This window comes from Sus scrofa, chromosome 12 (assembly GCF_000003025.6).
Source record: "Sus scrofa isolate TJ Tabasco breed Duroc chromosome 12, Sscrofa11.1, whole genome shotgun sequence".
Classification (NCBI taxonomy): domain Eukaryota; kingdom Metazoa; phylum Chordata; class Mammalia; order Artiodactyla; family Suidae; genus Sus; species Sus scrofa.
Window position 1 is genome coordinate 54595516 of NC_010454.4, and position 20902 is coordinate 54616417.

Sequence of the window (20902 nt, forward strand, 5' to 3'; positions counted from 1 at the left end):
GCTTGCAAGACTGTTTTCTTATTCTTATTTTATTTTATTTTATTTATTTTGTCTTTTTGGCATTTCTTGGGCCCCTCCCATGGCATATGGAGGTTCCCAGGCTAGGGGTCAAATCGGAGCTGTAGCCGCTGGCCTACACCAGAGCTACAGCAATACGGGATCCGTGCCCTCCCTGCAACCTACACCGTAGCTAATGGCAACGCCAGATCCTTAACCCACTGAGCAAGGCCAGGGATCGAACCCGAAACCTCATGGTTCCTAGTCAGATTCGTTAACCACTGTGCCACGACGGGAACTCCTGTTTTCTTATTTTAAAAAAACCACCCCATTCAACCCCGAAGCACACAGATGAAACAAAGCAAAAACATCACCAGGCAGAACCTGGGAAGACCCAGCATTCCGAGGTTAAGGTGGTTTCTCTGGGTCGTGGGATTAAGAGTGATTTTCCTTATGTGTGCAGTGATTTTTCTGTTTCTCTAATTCAGACCCTGTTAGTTGCAGATGACAGAAATTAAACTGGGTCCAACTTTAGGAGAGGGCATTTATTGGCTTTTAGAACTTAGAAGTCTGAGGGTAGATCCAGCTTCAGCTAAGACTGGCTCCAAGGACTCAAATGATGTCACTAGGTCTTAGGCCCTCTCCTTTGTCTCTTATCTCTCTCTTCATTTTCAAATTGGCTCCACCCATACAGTGCTATGCTCATATAGTCTTTTTTACTTGGGATTCCAGAAAAAGCCCAGGAAGGAATCTGTCTTATTTAGCTTGGCTCACATGTCCGTTCCTGGGCAGGTATCCAGTAGGATGGACTATTCTGATTGGGCACTTGGGGTCCCACGCCTGTGGGATGAACTCCCCCAAATCACAGGGCCAAGGAAGGATTCTACAGAATTGGAACAGGTTGCTTCTCCCAAGAAAAGCCAAACGGATAAACATGTTATGATCTTAGCGTGAACGCATTTTGAAATCAGAATGATGTCTTAGAAAAGAGAGAGACTGTTTATTGAAATTCGGAATGTGCGGGGTGTCTCACGTGATGCTTTTCCTGGCTTATTTCACTACTGACACGTAGGAGACCCTTCATAAGCGCTTGAATGGTTGAATAAATGAAGTAGCTCTCATGCTTTGTCTTTTTTTTTTTTTTTTTTTTTTTGCTATTTCTTGGCCGCTCCTGCGGCATATGGAGGTTCCCAGGCTAGGGTCTAATCGGAGCCGTAGCCACCGGCCTACGCCAGAGCCACAGCAACGCGGGATTCCGAGCCGCGTCTGCAACCTACACCACAGCTCACGGCAACGCCGCATCGTTAACCCACTGAGCAAGGGCAGGGACCGAACCCGCAACCTCATGGTTCCTAGTCGGATTCGTTAACCACTGCGCCACGACGGGAACTCCAAGTAGCTCTCATGCTTTAAGGTGAAGAGATAACACAGGTTACAGTTAATGGAAATTTTGGTGAAGTTCTCCAAGGTCCCTCGATTTCTACCTTGGAAAGAGAATCGACCCCAAGTCTGTCTATTTCAAAGCCAGTGTGCTGGCTCCTTTTCCTTCTCATGATTCCCCCACCAGAGGAAAGAGGAGACCCGGGTGCATCTAGAAACAGCTCCTTTACCTGTTTTCCCTTCCTCCCCACTCCCTGACTGCCAGGCAGCTCATTCTACCTGGAAAGTAGGAGGGATAAACAGCCTTCTCAGTTCCTTTCAGTCTTCCTCTCTTGTCCCTTTGTGGCAGGAAAAAGGCATTGGACTTACGGGTGGGGAAGAGCACAGAGAGGTTACGTAACATGCCCCAGGTCACACAGCAAGTAAGAGGGTGAGCCAGGATCCAGATCTAGAAAATTCGACTTTAGTCCAGGGCTTCTTAGCCTCAACCCTTTTGTCGCTGGGACCCGGGTAAGTCTCTGTTGGGGGTGGGGGGCGTCCTGTGCACTGCAGCATGGGTGGCCTCCCTCTACTTAACGAGATCCCGGTGGCACCCCAATTGTGCTTGACAACCAAAAATGTCTCCAGATGTGGCCAGATGTGCCCTGGGGGGCCAAAGCGTTCCCCAGCTGAGAACCTCTGCTCGGGGGGGGCCCTTTGCTCCCCTCCACAGTACAGCACCCCCAAATCTTTCTTTAAGATGACGTTGAGCTTATTTAAGCCAATAATTCTTCGCAACTTCAAGACCCACGTAAAAGCAGCTCTAATTGGGCTTCCATGTTCCAGGGGGCCCTCTGCTACATGTGCTTCACGCCACGGCCACAGGGGTCTTTTCAGAAAAGAAATAAGATCCGGGTCACTCTCCCACTGAAATTCTCCCTCCCCCTAACCCGCGGCTTCTTATTGCACTTACAGCAGAATCCGGACTCCTATGCAGCTGACGGGGCCCTACCTGACTTGGCCCACCACACACTCTGCCTGGTTTCAGGTCCCTCTGCCCCTTGCTCATTGTCCTTGGTCACACTGGCTGCTCTCTGTTCCTTCAGTGGTTGAGTGCATCAGGAGGCCTACAAGACCCAGCAAGAACCCGGGTAGAAAGAGGCGCTTGCCCAGCTCTTCATTTGACCCAATTGAAACCAGAGAAGATCTTTCCCTGTGTCTGGGGTCAAAGCCTCTCCTGAAATTGGCTCTTAGAAAACTGGGCTGCCTGTGGCGCCCTGGCTGTGAACCCTTGATGGCAAAAGAGCAGAGCTGTTGGGCTCTTTGGCACAAAGTTCATTTTCTGTGTCCAAGACAGAAAGGGACTGTCCTCTGGGTGACTCTGAAGCATTTTTCTTTCTGAGGTTATTTCTGTTTCAAAACATATAAAAGTCATGTCGCTGGATTTATGTGAAACTAGAATAGAAAACCTAAGGCCCACTTTCTTCTCTGTTAATGTAATGATAAATGTTTTCATCCGGTGAAAAGGCCGTCTCTTTACTCTCCTAAAGACACCATGACACCAGCAATCTTTCTGGTAGTTTGTCCTACAGAAAATGCCACTCTCGCAGAATTAAGAAAGGGATGAGGCTGGGGAAAGGACCCGGAAGCCAACATTTATTAAGCACCTACCGTGTACCCCAGCAAGATAGCCACATCTTTTTATGATTTAAATGATGGCTCCGTGGGAGCTCCCGTCGTGGCTCAGCAGTTAACGAACCCGACCTGAAGACATAGATTCAATACCTGGCTTTGCTCAGTGGGTTAAGGATCCGGCGTTGCCGTGAGCTGTGGTGTAGGTCGCAGACATGGCTTGGATCTGGCGTTTCTGTGGCTGTGGTGTAGGCCGGCAGCTACAGCTCCGATTCGACCCCTAGCCTAGGAACTTCCATATGCTGCGCATGTGGCCCTAAAAAGACAAAATAATAATAATAATAATAATAGTGGCTCCATGAGGTGGATTTGAAACTCCTATTGATTTCCTTTTTTATTTTATTTATTATTTTTTTCTTTTTAGGGCCACACCTGAGGCATATGGAAGTTCCCAGGCTAGAGGCTGAATCAGAGTTGCAGCTGCCAGCCTACACCACAGCCCCAGCAATGCTGGATCTGAGCTGCACCCACAACCTATAATGCAGCTGGCAGCAATGCCAGATCCTTAAGCCACTGAGCGAGGCCAGGGATCGAAGCCCCATCCTCCCAAAGACTATGTTGGGTTCTTAACCCACTGAACCACAGTGGGAACTCCTCCTCTTGCTTTTAGACGAGGCTCCAGGAGATCTCGGGGTCACTCGGCAGCCTGGTCTGACCTCACAGACCATGCTTGGTGAGTGCCCCTCTGCTACCGCTCACCCCAGCCTGGTCTGGATTTTCTCTTCCCCTCCCCATCCTCGGATGGTCCCGTCCACACCCTCTGCCAGCGTGTGCTGTCTTATGACCCCGATGAGAAGCAGCCTGTGTCATCGTGAGGTCTTTGGTTAGGAGGAATAGCGGCCAGTTCAGGTGACACCAACAAGAAGGGCGTTAGTTAGAAAAGCAAGGGGGCGCATGCGGAAGTGAAGGGAAGGCTGAGGACCAGGCAGGATCTCCTCCGTTCCTTTTGTTTTATTCCACTTCATTTTCATTCATTTCATTTCATCTCTCGCTTCGCTTCATTTTGCTTCCCTTTGTTTTCATCCCTTCTGCTCTAGGTCACCCCGTTGTGACCTGGGCCCTCGAGCCTCCTAATCTGTGTCCTAACTCCAGCCTCCCCCTCCTCCATCCTGTGCCCTCCTGTCAAGTTACAGCGGGTCTCCACCCCTGGAGCCCCCACTTGGGCTCAAAGCCTCTCGGATACTCCCCATCCTGTAACCACCCCCACAACAAACACGTGCGCGGTGCGTGCTGTGTGCCAGGCACTGAGTGTTTTCTGCATGTTAACTCTTTTCATCTCAAAATATCCCTTTCGGGTGGGTATTGGTTCCTATCATCCATTACCCCTTTATTCCAGGTGGGAAACCGTGGAACGAAGAAATTAAGTCATTTATTTAGCTGGATCAGAGGTTGAATGTCTGTCCCAGCTAAGCGCTGGTGCGGGGATCTGAACCCCAGCAGACTGACTCCAGGGTCTAATCCTTCACTCTGCTGCTACGCTGTTTATTGAACCGGAGGTCCTCCTTGGGATGTTGACGGCTCCACCCCACATGGTACCAGGCTCACTAGCCCTTTGGCACATCCTCTGTCTGGTCACACTGGGCTTAATGAATTAGGGTAAGGCAGCGTGGAAGGTCCTGGTGCTGCAGGTCTAGGCCCAGAGAGGGATGCTGTAGGCCCCGGAGGAGGCCGAAGACTTCCTGGTCTGGAAGCTGTGCAGTGATGGAAGATGCAGCTAACCTCGCTTCCTCGCTTCCTCTCTTTGCAGCTTCTCCCCGAAGCCAGGAAGACCTCTGAGAACCCCCCGTCGCCATCGGCTCAGCTCTCTCTAGGCCAAAGCTTTGTCCAAAGCCACTTCCAAGCACAATATAGGTAAGGCTGGGGTGCGTTTAGAATGGGTCACTTCAGGGCTCAGCACACTGGTAGCCAGCCTCCCGCGGCCAGGTTTATCCTGAGATTACAAAACAGCAGAAACCATAAACACCCTTCTCTCCGCCTTGACAAGTTTCAGTCAACCACTTGCTCCTATTGTCTCTGACCCTTGCTATTTCTTTTCCTTCTTGCTGGCTCCTGGGCTTTCCATCCCCCCTGGGAGGAGGGGTGATGCGAGGCGGTCCTACAGACTATGAATGTGGAAGCCAGGGTCTCCCCAGCAGCCGTCGCTGAGACAGGGATGCTCTTTCTTATTTGTTCTGTGTTGCCAGAGAGCTGGGTTAACACACCGAGTTCAAGATTTCCCAGCATTATGGAGGGTCTAAAAAGTACATGATTCGGGATTTCCTACTGTAGCACAGTGGGTTAAGGATCCAGCGGTGTTACAGGTGCGGCTTGAATTTGATTCCTGGCCTGGGAACTTCCATACGCCATGGGTGCAGCCAGTTATTAAAAATATATATGCATATATATAAGAGCTTAGGGAAGGATCACCATAATTGCCTCTAGGTACCGCTTCGTGGTGTCCTTGTGTAATAAATCCACTTCCTTCTCTCTACTCGTTTCCCGTCTTGTCCATGACCCCCTCTTCCTTTCCTTCTTTGACACACTTGAGTGTCTGATATCGTGCTTGGTCCAGTGGCCACGAGGAGGAGGGTAACTCCTTGCCCACAGGAGACAATTGCTAACCAAATAGATGCACGTATTCTCTGGGTTTTGAATTCCTGCCTGCTACGTGCCAGGTTCTCTTCTGGGTGCTGGAGTGGAGCTGTGAACAAAACCCAGCCCCTGTTCTCAAGGAGCTCGCGTTCTCTTGGGGGAGGTGTTAGATTCTACACACGCCACAGTTTGTGATAACCCTGGGTGAGATGAAGGCCTGGGGGGGGGGGAGGCAGCCAGCCTTAGATAAGGTGGTCAGGCCAGGTTTCTTTTCAGAGGGGACATTTGAGCTGAGAGCGGAGTGACAAGGAGCCAGCCATGCACATACTTGGGGACAGGGTATGCCAGGCAGGAAGAAGAGCAAAGGGCCTGGGGCGGGAATGACCAAGGCAAGTTCAAGGAACAGAGAGCTGCCAAGCAGTGAGGGTGCGGGGTGGGGTGGGGAAGCTGGAGTCATGGTAGGGCACCTGGTAGTGTGGGAGCTGTAGCCCAAGTGGCACGGGAAGTCACTGCAGACTTGAAAGCAGGGTGTGGGCAGTTATGCTTTTAAGAGACTGGCTCAATGTTTTGGTGACGGAGGCAGGCAGGTCTCAAAGTGGGAGTGGCAGCTGATGTGCTGGCTTCCCAACGGGAGAGCGATGGTGGCTGGACCACGAGGTGGTGGTGGAGATGGAGAGAGGCGGGTGGGTGGGGAACAAGTTTGGGATGTGGAGTTGACTGGACTTGGCGGCAGATTTAAGGGAATATGGCGGGGGACTGGAGAAGAGTGAGCATCTAGAGTGACTCCCGGGTTTTTCTCTTTTTCTTTTTTGGCCACACCCACAACACGCCAAAGTTCCTTGGGCCAGGGATCGAACCCACGCCACAGCAGTGACAATACCAGGTCCTTAACTGCTAGGCCGCCAGGGAACTCCCAGGGTTTTTCAGTAGTGGTGTGACTGGTGAGTGCTTTGAAGGCAAAATTGAGGGAGGATGGACGTGCCTGTTATGGGTGTGAAAGAGGAAGAAAACTCTGGTTTCCCCCTGCATTACTCCTGACCACTGCTGCACTCACAGCACTTCTGGCCCCCCATGTGTGGGTGTTTTGCCCGCACCAGGCGGTCCTGCAGTTCTCCCTGGACGCCAACTGAGTGTCACACAGTTTAACTCTGTTCTGTTGACTCAAGAGTCCGCACTGACCCTGCAGGTTAAGGGCTCAGTCCCATAAAGACCACCCCCTCCCCCAACACCCATCACAAGTCCCAGGTCCTCGCCTGTGCCCTGACCCACTGGCGATAACTTGGAGGTTTCCATCAGTGCCTCCTCAGGTTCAGTGATGTGCTGGACCAGCTCATAGACCTGAAGAAGGCAGCAGCATACTTACCAGATGACCTGGTTTATTTGAGAAGGATGTGGCTCAGGAATAGCATGATGGGAGATGCCTAGAGCGAGGTATGTGGGAAGGGGTGCAGAGCTTCCACACCCTTTTCGGGGTGCACCACCCTCCCAGGACCTCCACACACAGGGTCACCAACCTGGACGCTTCCCCAACCCCTTCTGCTTGGGTTTTATGGAGGTGCCATGATGTGGGCATGATGGATGCACTTATTGGCCATAGGTGATTGACTCAACCTCTGGCCCCCTTCTTTTTCCAAGAGGTGCGGATGGAGCTGCGAGTTCCAGCCCCCTCATCCCTCGGTTGGTGCCTCTGGCAACCAGCCCCCATCCTGTGGTTTTGTCTGGGGGCTTTCCAGATACCACTTCGTTATCATACACTCGGCTGTGGCTGTGTGGGGTTTGTCGTGAATAGCACAGGATGCTCCTTTGATCTTTATTCTTGCTCGGATCACTCAGGAAATTCCAAGGGTTGGGGGAGCTGTGCCAGGAGCAGGTGTTGGAGGCCAAATGTATATTTCTCATCATAAATCACAATAGCACAAGGTGTGCGAGGTGAGTCAGGCGAGGAGGATTCCTGAAGACTTGACCTTTGAGCTGAGCAGATACTAAGGGCCGCGAGTACCCTTTGGTGGGATGATGGATAAGAAGCAAGATATTCGTGCTACGCAAGAAAGGACTGGTGACGGCTAAAAAGAGCTGCTTTGTGCCTGCGAGCCCATAGTAAAGAAAAAATATGGTTAGCGGTGTCCCTCTAGGCTGGGGCTCTTGAGGGCTGCGAGGTGATTTTCTGCAGCGGTCAGTGGGGGCCAGCTCCGCACTGAGGGTGCTATTTGCTGCTGGGACTCTTTTCCTGGGGGAGGCGTGTCTGGGATGGAGGGTCGCCCTGGTATCAGCCTTCCTTTTGCAACTGAAAGCTGGAAGTGTTACGGGTTATTTCAGAGGCCCCTGTTCACTCAGGTTCTCTCTTCTGACTGTCCTTGTCCCCCTTTTTTGGGGGCTGAGCTTTTGCCTTTGGCTGGAGGAGAGAAGGAAGAAGAGTATATACAATTACATAGTATAAGTATATTGTATTACATTATGTATACAATTGTATATATTATGTATATAATGTATATGCAGATAATGTATACAGTTGTATACATTATTGTATTATATCATGTATAATATAGTATAGTATATATTTATATATTCTATAGTCTATGCTAGTTATAATCATTATAGTGTAAGTTATAATATATACTGTTATATAATATATAACTTCTATAGGTTATAGACTAGAGACAAATAATTTGTGATTCTGTATGATTATAACCACAGCCTGAAAACATTTGCAAGTTTAATAGCCAAGGAGTTGCTCTGTTGGAGTTTTGGGATTGTGTCTGTGTGTGTGTGTGTGTGTGTGTGTGTTCATCCGTTCGTGGCTTTCGTAGCTTTTGTTCACAGAAAGCCTAATCTGGTCCCCGTGGTGGGCAGCATTCCCTTTTGGGTGGAGTGTGTTTGCGAAGGCCTCCTCAGACCAGATCCCGGAGTGGTGACTTCTTACGTTATCGTAATGACCGTGGCCGGCGTGGCCGTCTGTCTCCCCGGCCAGCGAGCAGGTGTAGCTGGCCAGGTTCAAGGTGGATGACGTGTATTCAGCAGCAGAGAGAGGCCAGCAGTGTCATCGTGGGACCTTTGTCACCAGTGGAGAGCAAAGGGCGGCAGGTGGGAGGCTGGCTTTGGAGCAGAAGGGGAACTGCGCTAGGGAGGTGGGCCAGGGAACACCGAAGGGGGCCAGGTGCCTTTCTGTCACTTTCCCCGGGAGCGCCTGGGGGACAGTAAGTCAGCACTGTGAGTGCTCTGGAGGGGATGGTGAGGACGCAAGGACAGCCAGGCCACATTTGAGGTGTAGATGGAGCCTGGGAATGCCTGGAGCTTTCTGGAAAGTGACACTGGTCCTTCTCCCAACCCCCAGATCCGTTGGTCCCACTCTCTGTCCTCATTTCTCAGCCTTTGAGGAACAGGGCACTTCACGTCCTCTCTGTAGTTTGTCAGGAAAACAACATGTTTTCTTCCTCCTCCTCCTCCTCTTCCTTTTTCTTTCTTCTTTTCTCTCTCTCTCTCTCTCTCTCTTTCGTTTATCGCTGGCCCACAGCATATGGAGCTCCCAGGCCAGGAATCAGATCCGAGCCGCAGTCATGACTTAAGCTGCAGCTGCGGGCAACGCCAGATCCTGAACCGCTATACCGGGCGAGATCAAACCTGAGTCCCAGCGCTCCCAAGACGCCACTGATCCCATTGCGCCACACTGGGAACTCCTTTTCTTCATTTTTTAGGTACAAAATGAGGCCATTCTAGGAGTTCCCGCTGCACAGCAAGGGAAGGATCCAGCATTGTCTCTGAGGGGGGGCGCCGGTTCGATCCCCAGCCCATGCAGTAGGTTAAGGATTGGCATTGACTCGGCTGTGGCATAGGTTGCAGCTGCAGCTCGGATTCAGTCCCTGGCCTGGGAACTTCCATATGCCTGGGTGTGGCCAAAAAGGCAAAAAAAAAATTTAGTCTATTCTATGTTTTTGCCAAATTATACATCTCTTGCTTCCTGCCAGAGTCATGGCTCAATATAAATATAAAGCCTGTACCCCTGAATCTGTGTTGAATATGATGAAAACTGCAACTCCCTGTATTTTTAATAGGTTTTGTTTTGTTTTTTAAAAGAAGTCAAAGGAAAATACTCCTTCTCATTTGTTCGCTTAAATGTGAAACAAGATTTTGAAATTTTCCCAATGACAACAATACATGTTCCAGGCCTATGTGGTGCCATGAGAAGTAATGGGTGAGGGTGGGAGAAGGAGGGAGAGAAATGGGGTGGCAGAGGAGACCCCACAAATGTCAGAGCCCCCTGCTGGCTGGAGCTCAATGTTTGATGCATCCTTTTTTTTTTTTTTTTTTTAACCAAAACACTACCATGATTTTCCTAAAGGGAACGTAGCAGAGGCAGCAAGAGTGACTGATCATTAAATACTCTGTCTGCTTTCTAAAGTCACCCTGGGCCTTCTGTTCACTGTATCAGGAAAGGCAGCTCGCAATGAGTAGATCCTTTAGGGTTGCCTGGGGCAGCAGCCTGAACACTGAACAAAACTGGCTCGGCCCTGGTTTGTTCTCTTTGGTCTGCTCAGTGGAAAACGAACCCAGCAGGACTTGTGCTTTCTGTAGGGATCCCCGAAAGCTCTTCTGACTGCAGCCCTGGTTTCTCTGCCGACCCACCCTGGGACGGTCCAGGGGTGAGAGCACGGCCTGCTGGTGGGCTCTTCCTCTCCATCCCCAGGAAGTCTGTGCAGATTTTAGGATGAGGACCGTAACATCCAGAAATCCGTTACACTGAGGAGAACATGGCACATTCTACAAGGAAGGAAATTAAATAAGAGCACTGGTATGGAACCCAAAAGTTGCCTTTTGCTCTCAGAAGAGATGTGCTAAATTTAAAACAGTTTAAAGAGTCTAAATAAATGATGTGGATCTATTTGTATTAAAGATGCTGAAGAAATGGTGATGGGCCTGGGCTCTGCCACCTAAGAGCTGTGTGTCCCCAAGCAAGTGACCTAACCTCTCTGTGCTTTAGTTTTTTCCTTCTGTAAAGTGAGATTAATCTGAGCGGTTATGGGCAACACAGGGCTTAATATGTGCCCAATGCCTGGTTCTTAGTAAATTCTCTTTCACTGTTAGCTCTTAGCTGCTATTTTGGTCGAGGGGCACACCCCTGGCATGTGGAAGTTCCTGGGCCAGGGATCAGTCCTGCTCCACAGCAGCAACCTGAGCCACTGCGGGACAATGCTGGATCCTTAACCTGCTGAGCTACCAGGGAACTCCTGTTAGCAGCTCTTTTCTGAGCTTTGTTTTCTTTAGCTGTATGCAATAAGGGGGGTGGACGGCATCAGTGACCCAGGAGTGTTTGGGTGCTGTGGGTGCAGCAAAAAAAAACCAAAAAAGAATTAAGGAGTTCCTGCTGTCATACAGTGGGATAGGCAGCATCTCTGGATGCAGGGGGTTTTGGGTTTTTTTTTTTAGGGCCACACCTGCGGCATATGGAAGTTCCCAGGCTAGGGTGGAATTGGAGCTACAACTGCCAGCCTACACTACAGCCACAGCAATACAGGATCCAAGCTGTGTCTGCGACCTACACCACAGCTCATGGCAACGCCAGATCATTAACCCACTGAGCAAGGCCAGGGATTGAACCTGAGTCCTCATGGATCCTAGGTGGGCTCTTTACCCGCTGAGCCACGACGGGAACTCCTAGGTGCAGGTTTGATTCCCCAGCCCAGGGAGGTGGGTTAAGGATCCCGTGTTGCCTCAGGTGCAAATAGGTCACAATTGTGCTCACATCTGATCCCTGGCCTGTGAACTCCATATGCCTCGGAGCAGCCTAAAAAGAAAAAAAATAAATAAATAAAGAATTGAGGTGTAAGTCACATAAAATTAACCTTTTTTTCTCAGGCTAGGGATCAAGCCTGAGCCATAGCAGAGACAACACCAGATCCTTAACCCACTGAGCCACTAGGGAACTCCCTAAAATTAACCATTTTAAAGCATGCCATTCAGCGACATGAACATCCACCATGTTGTGAAAGCCCCCCTTGTTTCTGGTTCCTAAGCATTTTCATTGCCCCCCCCAAAAAGAAAACTTGGTCCCCATTAAACAATCACTCAGCCCCTGGAAACCACCAATCTGCTTTCTGTCTCTGTGGTTTTACCCACTCTGGCTCTTCCATAGAAATGGAGTCATAAAATATGTGGCCTTTCGTGTCTGGCTTCTTGTAGTTTCGTGATGTTTTTGAGATTCGTTCTTGTAGCGAGCATCCCGACTTCGTAGCTGCATAATAATCCATTGTGTGTCTGTGCTGTGTCTCATTGACCCATCTGTCCATTAAGGGACACTTGGGATGTGTCTGTCCTCCCATTGGCTCTTGTGAGTAGCGGAGCCGTGAACTTCTGTGTACAAGGATTTGCACCTGTTTTCAATTCTTTGGGGTCTAGGTTTTCAATTCTCTTTGGCATTCTTTTTTTTTTTTTTTTCCATTCCGGGTGTGATTGCAGTGGGGATTCTAGTTCTTGAGAAACAGCCAAACTGTTCCAGTGTGATGCAGCTTCCGTGTGTATCTTCCGCCCTCACAGATCTTCCTTGACCTGCCCCCACTGCCTGAAACAGAGCAACACCTTCGACCCTTTCCTGTGTGTGTCGCTGCCGATCCCCTTGCGCCAGACGAGGTACGTGAGCATCATGCCTGTGAGCTTGACTTCTGTCCCGTGAACTTGGCTTCCGTCCTGTGAACTTGGCTTCCGTCCTGTGAACGTGGCTTCCGTCCTTGGTTCCCTGGGAACCTTTTGTTCTCAGCCTTGTTTTTTGGTCCAGAAACCAGCCCTGTAGCTGAGGGACACGTAGTTGTGAAACGGAACCATTAACGTGAAAGGTTACAGTGTCCCTTCTGTAGCTGAAGAAGGAATTATAAACATGCTTTTGTTTATCAGCCCCGTGGCCAAGCTTCCGTCCTTGGCCCATTCAGACGCCGGCCTGGGCCAGTTGGTACCACTCGGTCGGACAGGGTCGAAGCGGAGAAAATCTCTCACCATCTGCTTTCCCCTGCTTTATGGCCAAATCCTTTCTCCTCTTGGCGAATGTATAGAAAAAGGTTTGTTTAAGGAGCAAAGAAAAAGGAAAAGGGTTGTTAGGAGATATGAGAAAAAAGACAGGAGGAGGCAGGCTTCGGGAGGAGGCACACAGCACAGGCGTCCCAGGAGCCCTGGTCTAGCAGTGACTGTTAGGGTGACGGGCCAGGGTCCACCTTGTGGAATTTTAGTGAGCTCTTATATGGGCACCTTTACTGGCATTGAAGGTGGCCGTTCTTCCCCGGTGTGGTTTGTAAAAACCATTTCCCTGGCCCTCTGTCTGCTGACCCCTTCCGTCTTTAGGGCTCAGTGGAGACCTACCATTTTCGTGAAGCCTTTCCTGGCAACTCAGTCGTCCCTCTGCTCTGAGTTCCTACGTGTGGGTTTTCTGTGCCACTGTACAGCCCTGGCTTGTGCTCCCATCAGATGATGTCTCCTGAGATGTGAGCTGTGCTGCCTGGCCTGATGCAGCACAGCGTGGTGGTTAGGGCCGCTGACTCTGGGGCGGATGGCCTGGGTTCAAGTCCCAGCTCTGCTAACTAGCTGCATGATACAGGATAATTAATTGCGTGGAGAGCAGGGGAAACAGGAGCTGACGGGGTGAGCCCTGGTGTGCTGCTGGGGTTGGGAGGAAGTGGGACCAGAGACAGTGTCCAGAGAGGATGGGGGCTAGGAGGGCTGTGTTCTGTGACCAAAGGGGGGACCTCCATAGGGAAAGGAGAGCCTCATCCCTGGTTTGGAGCTATACTGGAAGATGAAGCTTGACTGCTCTGTTTCTCAAATTTCAACGTTCCTTTGGGGGCTTAAGATCATCTATTTGGCAAATAGAACCTTGAGGCCATGGATCTCTACAGATGGTCCCTGACTTACAGTGGTTCGATTTATAGTTTTTTGATTTTATGATAGTGCAAAAGTGGTGCACGTTCAGTAGAAGCTGTGCTTTGCATTTTGAAGTTAGATCTTTTCTCAGCCTAGTGATGTGGGTACAATCCTCTCGTGCTGGGCAGGGCAGTGCCACACCTCCCAGTCAGCCTGGCGCCCACGAGGGACCACAACTGATACCCTTACAATCACTCTGTTTTTCACTTTCAGTGTAGTATTCCATAAATTACATGAGCGATTCCCTCACCTTAGTATCACATAGGCTTTGTGTTAGGTGATTTTGCCCAACTGCAGGCTAATCTAAGTGTTCTGAGGATATTTAAGGTAGGTGAGGCATAGAAGCGATGTTTGGGAGTTTCGGTGTATTAAATGCGTTTTCACCTTGCAATGAATGGGTTTATGGAGACTTAATCCCATCATAAATTGAAGAAGATCTGTATTGTGTTTTTAAATTATGTATCTTTTTAATTTGCTGGCAAAATACACTCAGCAGAGACCCTTGGAGATTTGGCTCCCCACTGCCACCTGGTGACAGCATACCTGAAGTACAATAATGACTGGGCAGGAGAGATTATCTTGCCTGCGTGCTGCCCTTGATCCAGTGCCAGTGCTGTTGGTGACAGTTCCTGTCAGTCCTTTGAGAATGTGGTCTCCTTCCTATTTTCCAGATTCTTGAGCGTCACCTTGGTCTTCCTCTCTCAGAGCCAGCGGTTCCTGCGGGTTGGCCTGGCTGTGCCCATCCTCAGCACGGTGGCAGCCCTGAGGAAGATGGTCGCAGAGGAAGGCGGCATTCCTGCGGCTGAGGTGTGATGGAATTGCACGGGAGGGCACGGGATGATGGATGCGAACTGGGCCAGCTGTCTAGACTGGGATGTAGGCATGAGAGAGGCGATTTGGGGGAGAGGAGGATGGGTGTTCTCTATTCCCCGCCCCGAACATCTTGGTAAAAAGTTTGGATTCACTGTGACTTTGGAGGGCCCCCTTGAAAGGACAGGGTAGAGGTGATGGTGGTGAAAAGCAACGCGGTATGAGGGCAGGGGCCCAGGATGGGGTTCTAACTGTGACTCAGTCACTCTCTAGTTTTTTGACCTTGGACAAAGTAATTGGTCCTCTGTTTCTTTAACTGTAAAATGGGAGTTTTACACTTCCCTGGTGACTTTATGGATTATTTTTCTAGTTAAAGAATATTTTTAGGAGTCCCCTGGTGGCTCAATAGGCTAAAGACCTAGCGTTGTCATTGCTGTGGTTTGGGTTGCTCCTGTGGCATGGGTTTGATCCCAGGCCTGGGAACTTCCGTATGCTGCACATGTGGCTAAAAATAGTAACAATAATAATACAATACAGTAAATAAGCACTCTTTTGAAGGGAGAATATTTTTAACTTCTTTATTAAGGAATAACATAGACACAATAAAGGGTCCACGCCTTCTTTTTTTAAGGCTGCACCTGCGCCATATGGAAGTTCCCAGGCTAGGGGTAGATTTGGAACTGCAGTCGCCAGCCTATCCCATAGCCACAGCCACGCCAAATCCAAGCCACATCTGTGACTTACACCACAGCTCATGGCAACTCTGGATCATTAATCCCCTGAGTGAGGCCAGTATCCATTCTCATGGATACTAGTCAGGTTGGTAACCTGCGGAGCTACAACGAAACTCCTCGCTTAAACCTTTTTGATTTAGATATTATTACAGATGGGCATCATTATCCAGTATTTGCATCTCTCCTCCCCTTTCTCACAGGTTGTGTTAGTGGGAATAGTTGTTATATTACAGGCTTATATAGTCAATGCATATTTACACTTACCTGTGTTCACTGTCTTCTGTTTTCATCATCTCATCTTACAATTCAACGTTTCCGAGTTCAGTTTATTTGTTTTAATCCTGAAAGGTATCTTTTGCAAGAGAACTTCTCAGCCAGAGTGCCTTGAATGAGTTATCTGTGCTGAGTTGTTGATTCCTTCTGCCTTGAGAGGACAGCCAGGGCCCTCAAGGCATTCACCTCTCTCCTCCACTACAAAACCAGCTTCTTCTGCTTGCCTCAGTGTTCCATAAAAATGTTTTCCACTTATGATATAATGTGAAAAAAAAGTTGGCACTACTATTTAGAAGTTCTTTAAGTGGAGCTCTGTTAGTGATAAACACTCTCACGGTTTGTTTGTCCAAAGTCTTCATTGTGGGCTCAGTCTCGCGTGGTAGTCCAGCTGGGTATAAAAGTTTAGCTTTCTCAATTTTCTTCTCCTCACTCTTCTGTCAGCACTTTGATATTGTGTAGTTGTGGTTGGGATGCCTGTGGTCCATCTATTTGTTACACTTACTGTGTTTTATTATGAAAAATAAGTAACGACTTAGAAAGACAGAAAGAGTGAAAGAGAGGTTTCAGACCGTCAGTCACTTTTAGACTTCTTAAGTTCCCTTTAAAAAACAAGAGGAAAAATGATCCTTCTCATTTCAGGTGATCTTGGTTGAACTGTATCCCAATGGGCTGCAGCGGTCTTTCTTTGATGAAGAGGACCTGAATACTATTGCAGAGGGAGATAATGTGTATGCCTTCCAAGCCCCTCCATCACCCGGCCAGGAGATGCTCTCAGGTACAAGAGTGCTTTGAATAATTTTATTTGGATATTATGAGTTATAGGTTTGAGAGGTATTCATTGGGATCTAAGGCATAAGACATTTAATTTTAGTACTTGGCAATATCAGGCTTATTTTCTCGGATAGTTGTACAGAGGGTTGATTATTAAAAATTAATCAGCTAATACATGGATTCTTAAAGCCTTAGTATCAGAGTCACATGGAGGGTTTATTGAAGCAGATTTCTGAGCCTTTCCCACAGAGTTTCTGGCTCAGTAGACCAGGGGTGCAGGCCTGAGAAACTGCATATCCAGCAAGTTCCCAAGTGAGGCTGATGCAGCCAGTCCAAGGACCACATTTTGAGAACCACTCTTCAGAACAGGTGTTGGGGTGATCTGTGTCTTTAGGGCTCTTATGGTTCAAGGCCAGTGCGTTGAAGTAAAATTTACAGAGCGGAGCAGTAAATGGTCGAAGAGGTTATGAAGTGACTTTTTGGTAACAGTCCTGTGTCTCTGTGCTTGCTTCTCCTAATCTTTGGACTGGCAAAGATGGTCAGTTTCTGACCTACTCTTTTAGGTCAAGCACACATGCTGGTCCAATTAGCTAGTCCAGAAGGCCCGTATTTAGAGGACCTTAACGCCAGTGTGACCCTTACCCCAGATGAATCCTGTGCCCCAGCCCATATCCTTGGCCAGTCTGGGTGGCAGGCAGGCTGTGGGAACCAGGTGTCTGCAGCTGCCCTGAGTCAACAGAGAGAATCTGGGCTCGGAATCTAGAACAGGACATCGAGTGGCCCTGAGAGTGTTATAACTCAGTAAAATAAGCCCCCCATTTCAAACTCAGTCACAGGTGACACATCTGTGCCTTACAAGTAACATTTCTGCAGTGCTCGGCAATGGACGATGGTTCCCCCTACTTCCTTAATGGTGAAGATTTTTACCTTCTCTCTGTGCTGCCTACGTTAGCTTTCCTGGGGGGAAGCTATTCTGCCGCTCTCTGGTCAAAGCACACAAGCAACCAGAATCACCTCGGAGTCTTTTTCAGATTGACTTTGGAGAGCGTTCGTTAAAATCCCTGCTACACACACGGCAAATTCATTACCACGTGTATCATCTTCTTAATGCCAGGGGCCCAACCACATAGGTTCCATGAACCTGATATCACTTTCCCTGAAGCCCTCCGGTGTCTCCCAAGGGTGACTAATAGATGCTCAAAGAGAAGAGGAGCTAGACGCCCGGGTTCTGACCCAGTGCAGTAACTGCTTTAAGAACCTGAATGTAATTCTCTCTTCAGCTTGTCCACCTGGCCTGCCCGTCTCCCCGCGCTTGGCTGCCCGTGAGGGTCAGAGACTATCTCGGCCCGTCCCCGGCGAGAACAAGGTGCTAATCCTTTTCTGTAACTTGGTGGGCTCAGGGCAGCAGGCCAGCAGGTATGTTTAACGTCCTCCTTCTTTTCCATGATATCTGGGCTGTGTGGACATGTCCTTGGAATTTGGCCTAGAATAATTCTAATTTGCAAAAAATTAAATATCCATTCTCACGCTTGGTTGATCAATGAAGAATCGGCATTGGTACCTCCTGATCAAGAGGATCAAAAATCATTGCTTAGGAGTTCCCGTCATGGCTCCGTGGTTAACAAATCCGACTAGGAACCATGAGATTGCAGGTTCGATCCCTGGGCTCGCTCAGTGGGTTGAGGATCCAGCATCGCCATGAGCTGTGGTGTAGGTCGCAGACGTGGCTCGGATCCCGCGTTGCTGTGGCTCTGGCGTAGGTCGGCGGCTACAGCTCTGATTCGACCCTTAGCCTGAGAACCTCCATATGCCACGGGAGTGGCCCAAGAAATGATGATAAGACGAAAAAAAAAAAAGCGTCACTGCTTAAAAGTGGTTGGTTAACACAATCCTTAACAATTAAGCATCTGAAGTTTTCTTCTTGGTTTTTTTTTTTTTTTTTTGTCCTTCTTCTTTTTAAAAATTTTTTGGCCATGCCCACAGCATGTGGAAGTTCCCAGGCTGGGGATCAAACCCGAGTCACAGCAGTGACCATGCCGGATCCTTAACCCACTGTGCCATCAGGGAACTCCTTTTTTTAAAATTGAAGAATAGGTAATTCACAATGGCTGTGTTAGTTCCAAGTGTAGTTTTCCTACTGGTTCTAGGAAAGGTTGTTACTGCTGTCACCGCTGTTATTTTACACTGTATTGTAAAACCCACGCAGTGCAGTAAGATAGGAGAAAAAGAAACTGCTCATAGGAACGAGGAACTAAAGTTACCATTATTTGCAGATTATATTATTGTCTGCCTAGAAAACCGAGAACTCAGGAGTGATTAGCGCAAATGCAAGAGTTCAGGAAAGTGACTGGTTCCATCACAAATATACAAAACCAGAGAGTTTTCTTATAGAATGCAGATGAAATGTTTAAAAGGTATCACTCCAACGAAAAATGTTTAGAATGATAAAATGTTTGTAAAATTTATCTGGAAGAACAGACTTATAAGAAAAAATCCAGAAAATATTGGGGGAGGGAGAAAGAAGGAAGAGAGAATGTTCTCTTAAAATAAGGTTTTAATTATTAAAATATTGTGATATAGGCAGAAGAATATACATTTAAGTCAATGACACAGAATAGGCCACATGTATATTTAAGAATTTCTTAGTAGGGATAAAAACAGCATCTTTCGTATTACTAAGGAGTGAATGAATTATTCAATATACAATGCTGGGCTAATTGATTTCTTTTTCTCTTTATTTTAAATAATCAATGTTTTACTCCCACCGTAAATTCACATGTATAAATTGATTGGAGAGGTAATTACAGAAAAAGGAACCATATAATCACTTGAAGATAATGCAGAGGAATATTTATGTCTTTGGGTTGGGGGCAATTTTAACACCTAAGGTAGGAGGCTATTCCGGAAAAGCCTAGTTCATGTTTTAAATACATTTAAATGGGAGTTCCCGTTGTGGCTCAGTGGTTAACAAACCCGACTAGGATCCATGAGGACGTGGGTTTGATCCCTGGCCTCGATCCCTGGCCTCGCTCAGTGGGTTAAGGATCCAGCGTTGCTATGAGCTGTGGTATAGATTGCAGACTCGGCTTGGATCCAGCATTGCTGTGGCTGTGGTGTAGGCCAGTGGCTGTGGTGTAGGCTGGCAGCTGCAGCTCCAATTTGACCCCTTGCCTGGGAACCTCCATATGCCACGGGTGTGGCCCTAAAAAGGCAAAAAAAAAAAAAAAAAAAAAAAAAAAAATTAAATGTGTTAATGTTTCAAACACACTTTTAAACACATTCTGTTAAATACATTTACAATTTTAAGCTAAAGGCAATTTGAAAGGCAATGCACAAATGAAGAAAAATATTTATGTGACAGCCAAAAGACGCAAACGCATCATATAAAACCTAGTTGTCAGATTATTGAGAGAAATACTCTTGTAAAAAGAGCCACAGAGATTAACGTTAATTTACAGAAGAAATACAAGCACAGGTTAAAATATTCAGCTTTGTTAGTAGTAGGAGAAATTCTGATGGCAGTAACAAGATGCTATACCAACCTTTCAAATTATTAAAGAAGCTTAAAAAATTGATAACGCTCATCTTTGGCAAATGTCAGGGGAAAGGGGCAAGTTCCTCCCTGGTAAATTGGTGCGGATTTTCTGGAGGGCATCTTAGGAATACGTAGCTTTGGTTTCCCATTTCCACTTCTGGAACTTTATCCTGAGGAAGCAATTGGTCATGTGCATCAGGAGGTGTATGCAAAAAAAAAAAAAAAAAAGACAGAAAGAAAAAAGTGTATAGCTCCTGCCAAAGCAAGCATTGCTTCAATAAGAAATTGGAGGAGTTCCCTTGTGGCTCAGTGGGCTAAGGATCCAGCATCATCACTGCTGTGGCTCTGGTTACAGCTGTGGCACAGGTTGGATCCCTGGCCTGGGAACTTATGCGTGCTCCCCACCCCCCAAAGGAAACAACCTGAATGCCTAGTAATAGAAGTTAAGGTCAATCAACCCATCTGTCCATATAGCAACTGACACCCAGTGCATTTGCCTGTCCAGACACACTAGTTCCTAGTTGAGCCGTATTTTACTGAAGCTAATTCAACAGCAGCACATTCTCACCCCATTGGATCTCCAGGCAACCTGACCCGGCGAGGGCAGGGAACAGGCAGTGGTCAGCGATTTGCCCAGAGGCTCCAGGGCAGAGCTGGGGCTGACAGGGACCCTTTTGGCATGACAAGCTCACGGCTGTGTGTTCATCAGACTGGGAGAGGAAAACATTCCCACTTCTTTTTTATCATTTATACATATATATATTTTTCTCTACTGTACAGCATGGTGACCCAGTTACACTTACATGTATATGTTCTTTTTTCTCACATTACGAGCTCCGTCATAAGTGACTAGACAGAGTTCCCAGGGCTACACAGCAGGATCCCGCTGCTAATCCATCCCGAAGGCAACATTCTGCATCTGTTTACCCCAAGCCTCCAGTCCCTTCCACTCCCTCCCCTTCCCCCTTGGCAACCACAACTCTTTTCTCCAGGTCCATGATTTTCTTTTCTGTGGAAAGGTTCCTTTGTGCCATATATTAGATTCCAGATATAAGTGAGCGCATATGGTATTTGCCTTTCTCTTTCTTTTTTCACTCAGGGTGAGAGTCTCTCGTTCCATCCATGTTGCTGCAAATGGCGTGATTTTATTCTTTTTTATGGCTGAGTAGTATTCCGTTGTGTATATATACACCACGTCTTCCTAATCCAATCATCTATCAGTGAACATTTGGGTTGATTCCATGTCTCGGCTACATTCCCA

At 48.0% G+C, this 20902-nt stretch overlaps 1 protein-coding gene across 1 annotated transcript in view; it reads left to right on the top strand.

Annotated features, from left to right (window-relative positions):
* USP43 (ubiquitin specific peptidase 43) overlaps positions 1–20902 on the top strand; it is a 59536-nt gene that overhangs the window by 11130 nt on the left and 27504 nt on the right. The window contains 5 exon segments of the mRNA XM_003131987.4: positions 4796–4899; positions 12148–12240; positions 14190–14325; positions 15975–16110; positions 17387–17522. Of these exon segments, the coding sequence (XP_003132035.2) occupies positions 4796–4899; positions 12148–12240; positions 14190–14325; positions 15975–16110; positions 17387–17522 (605 nt within the window).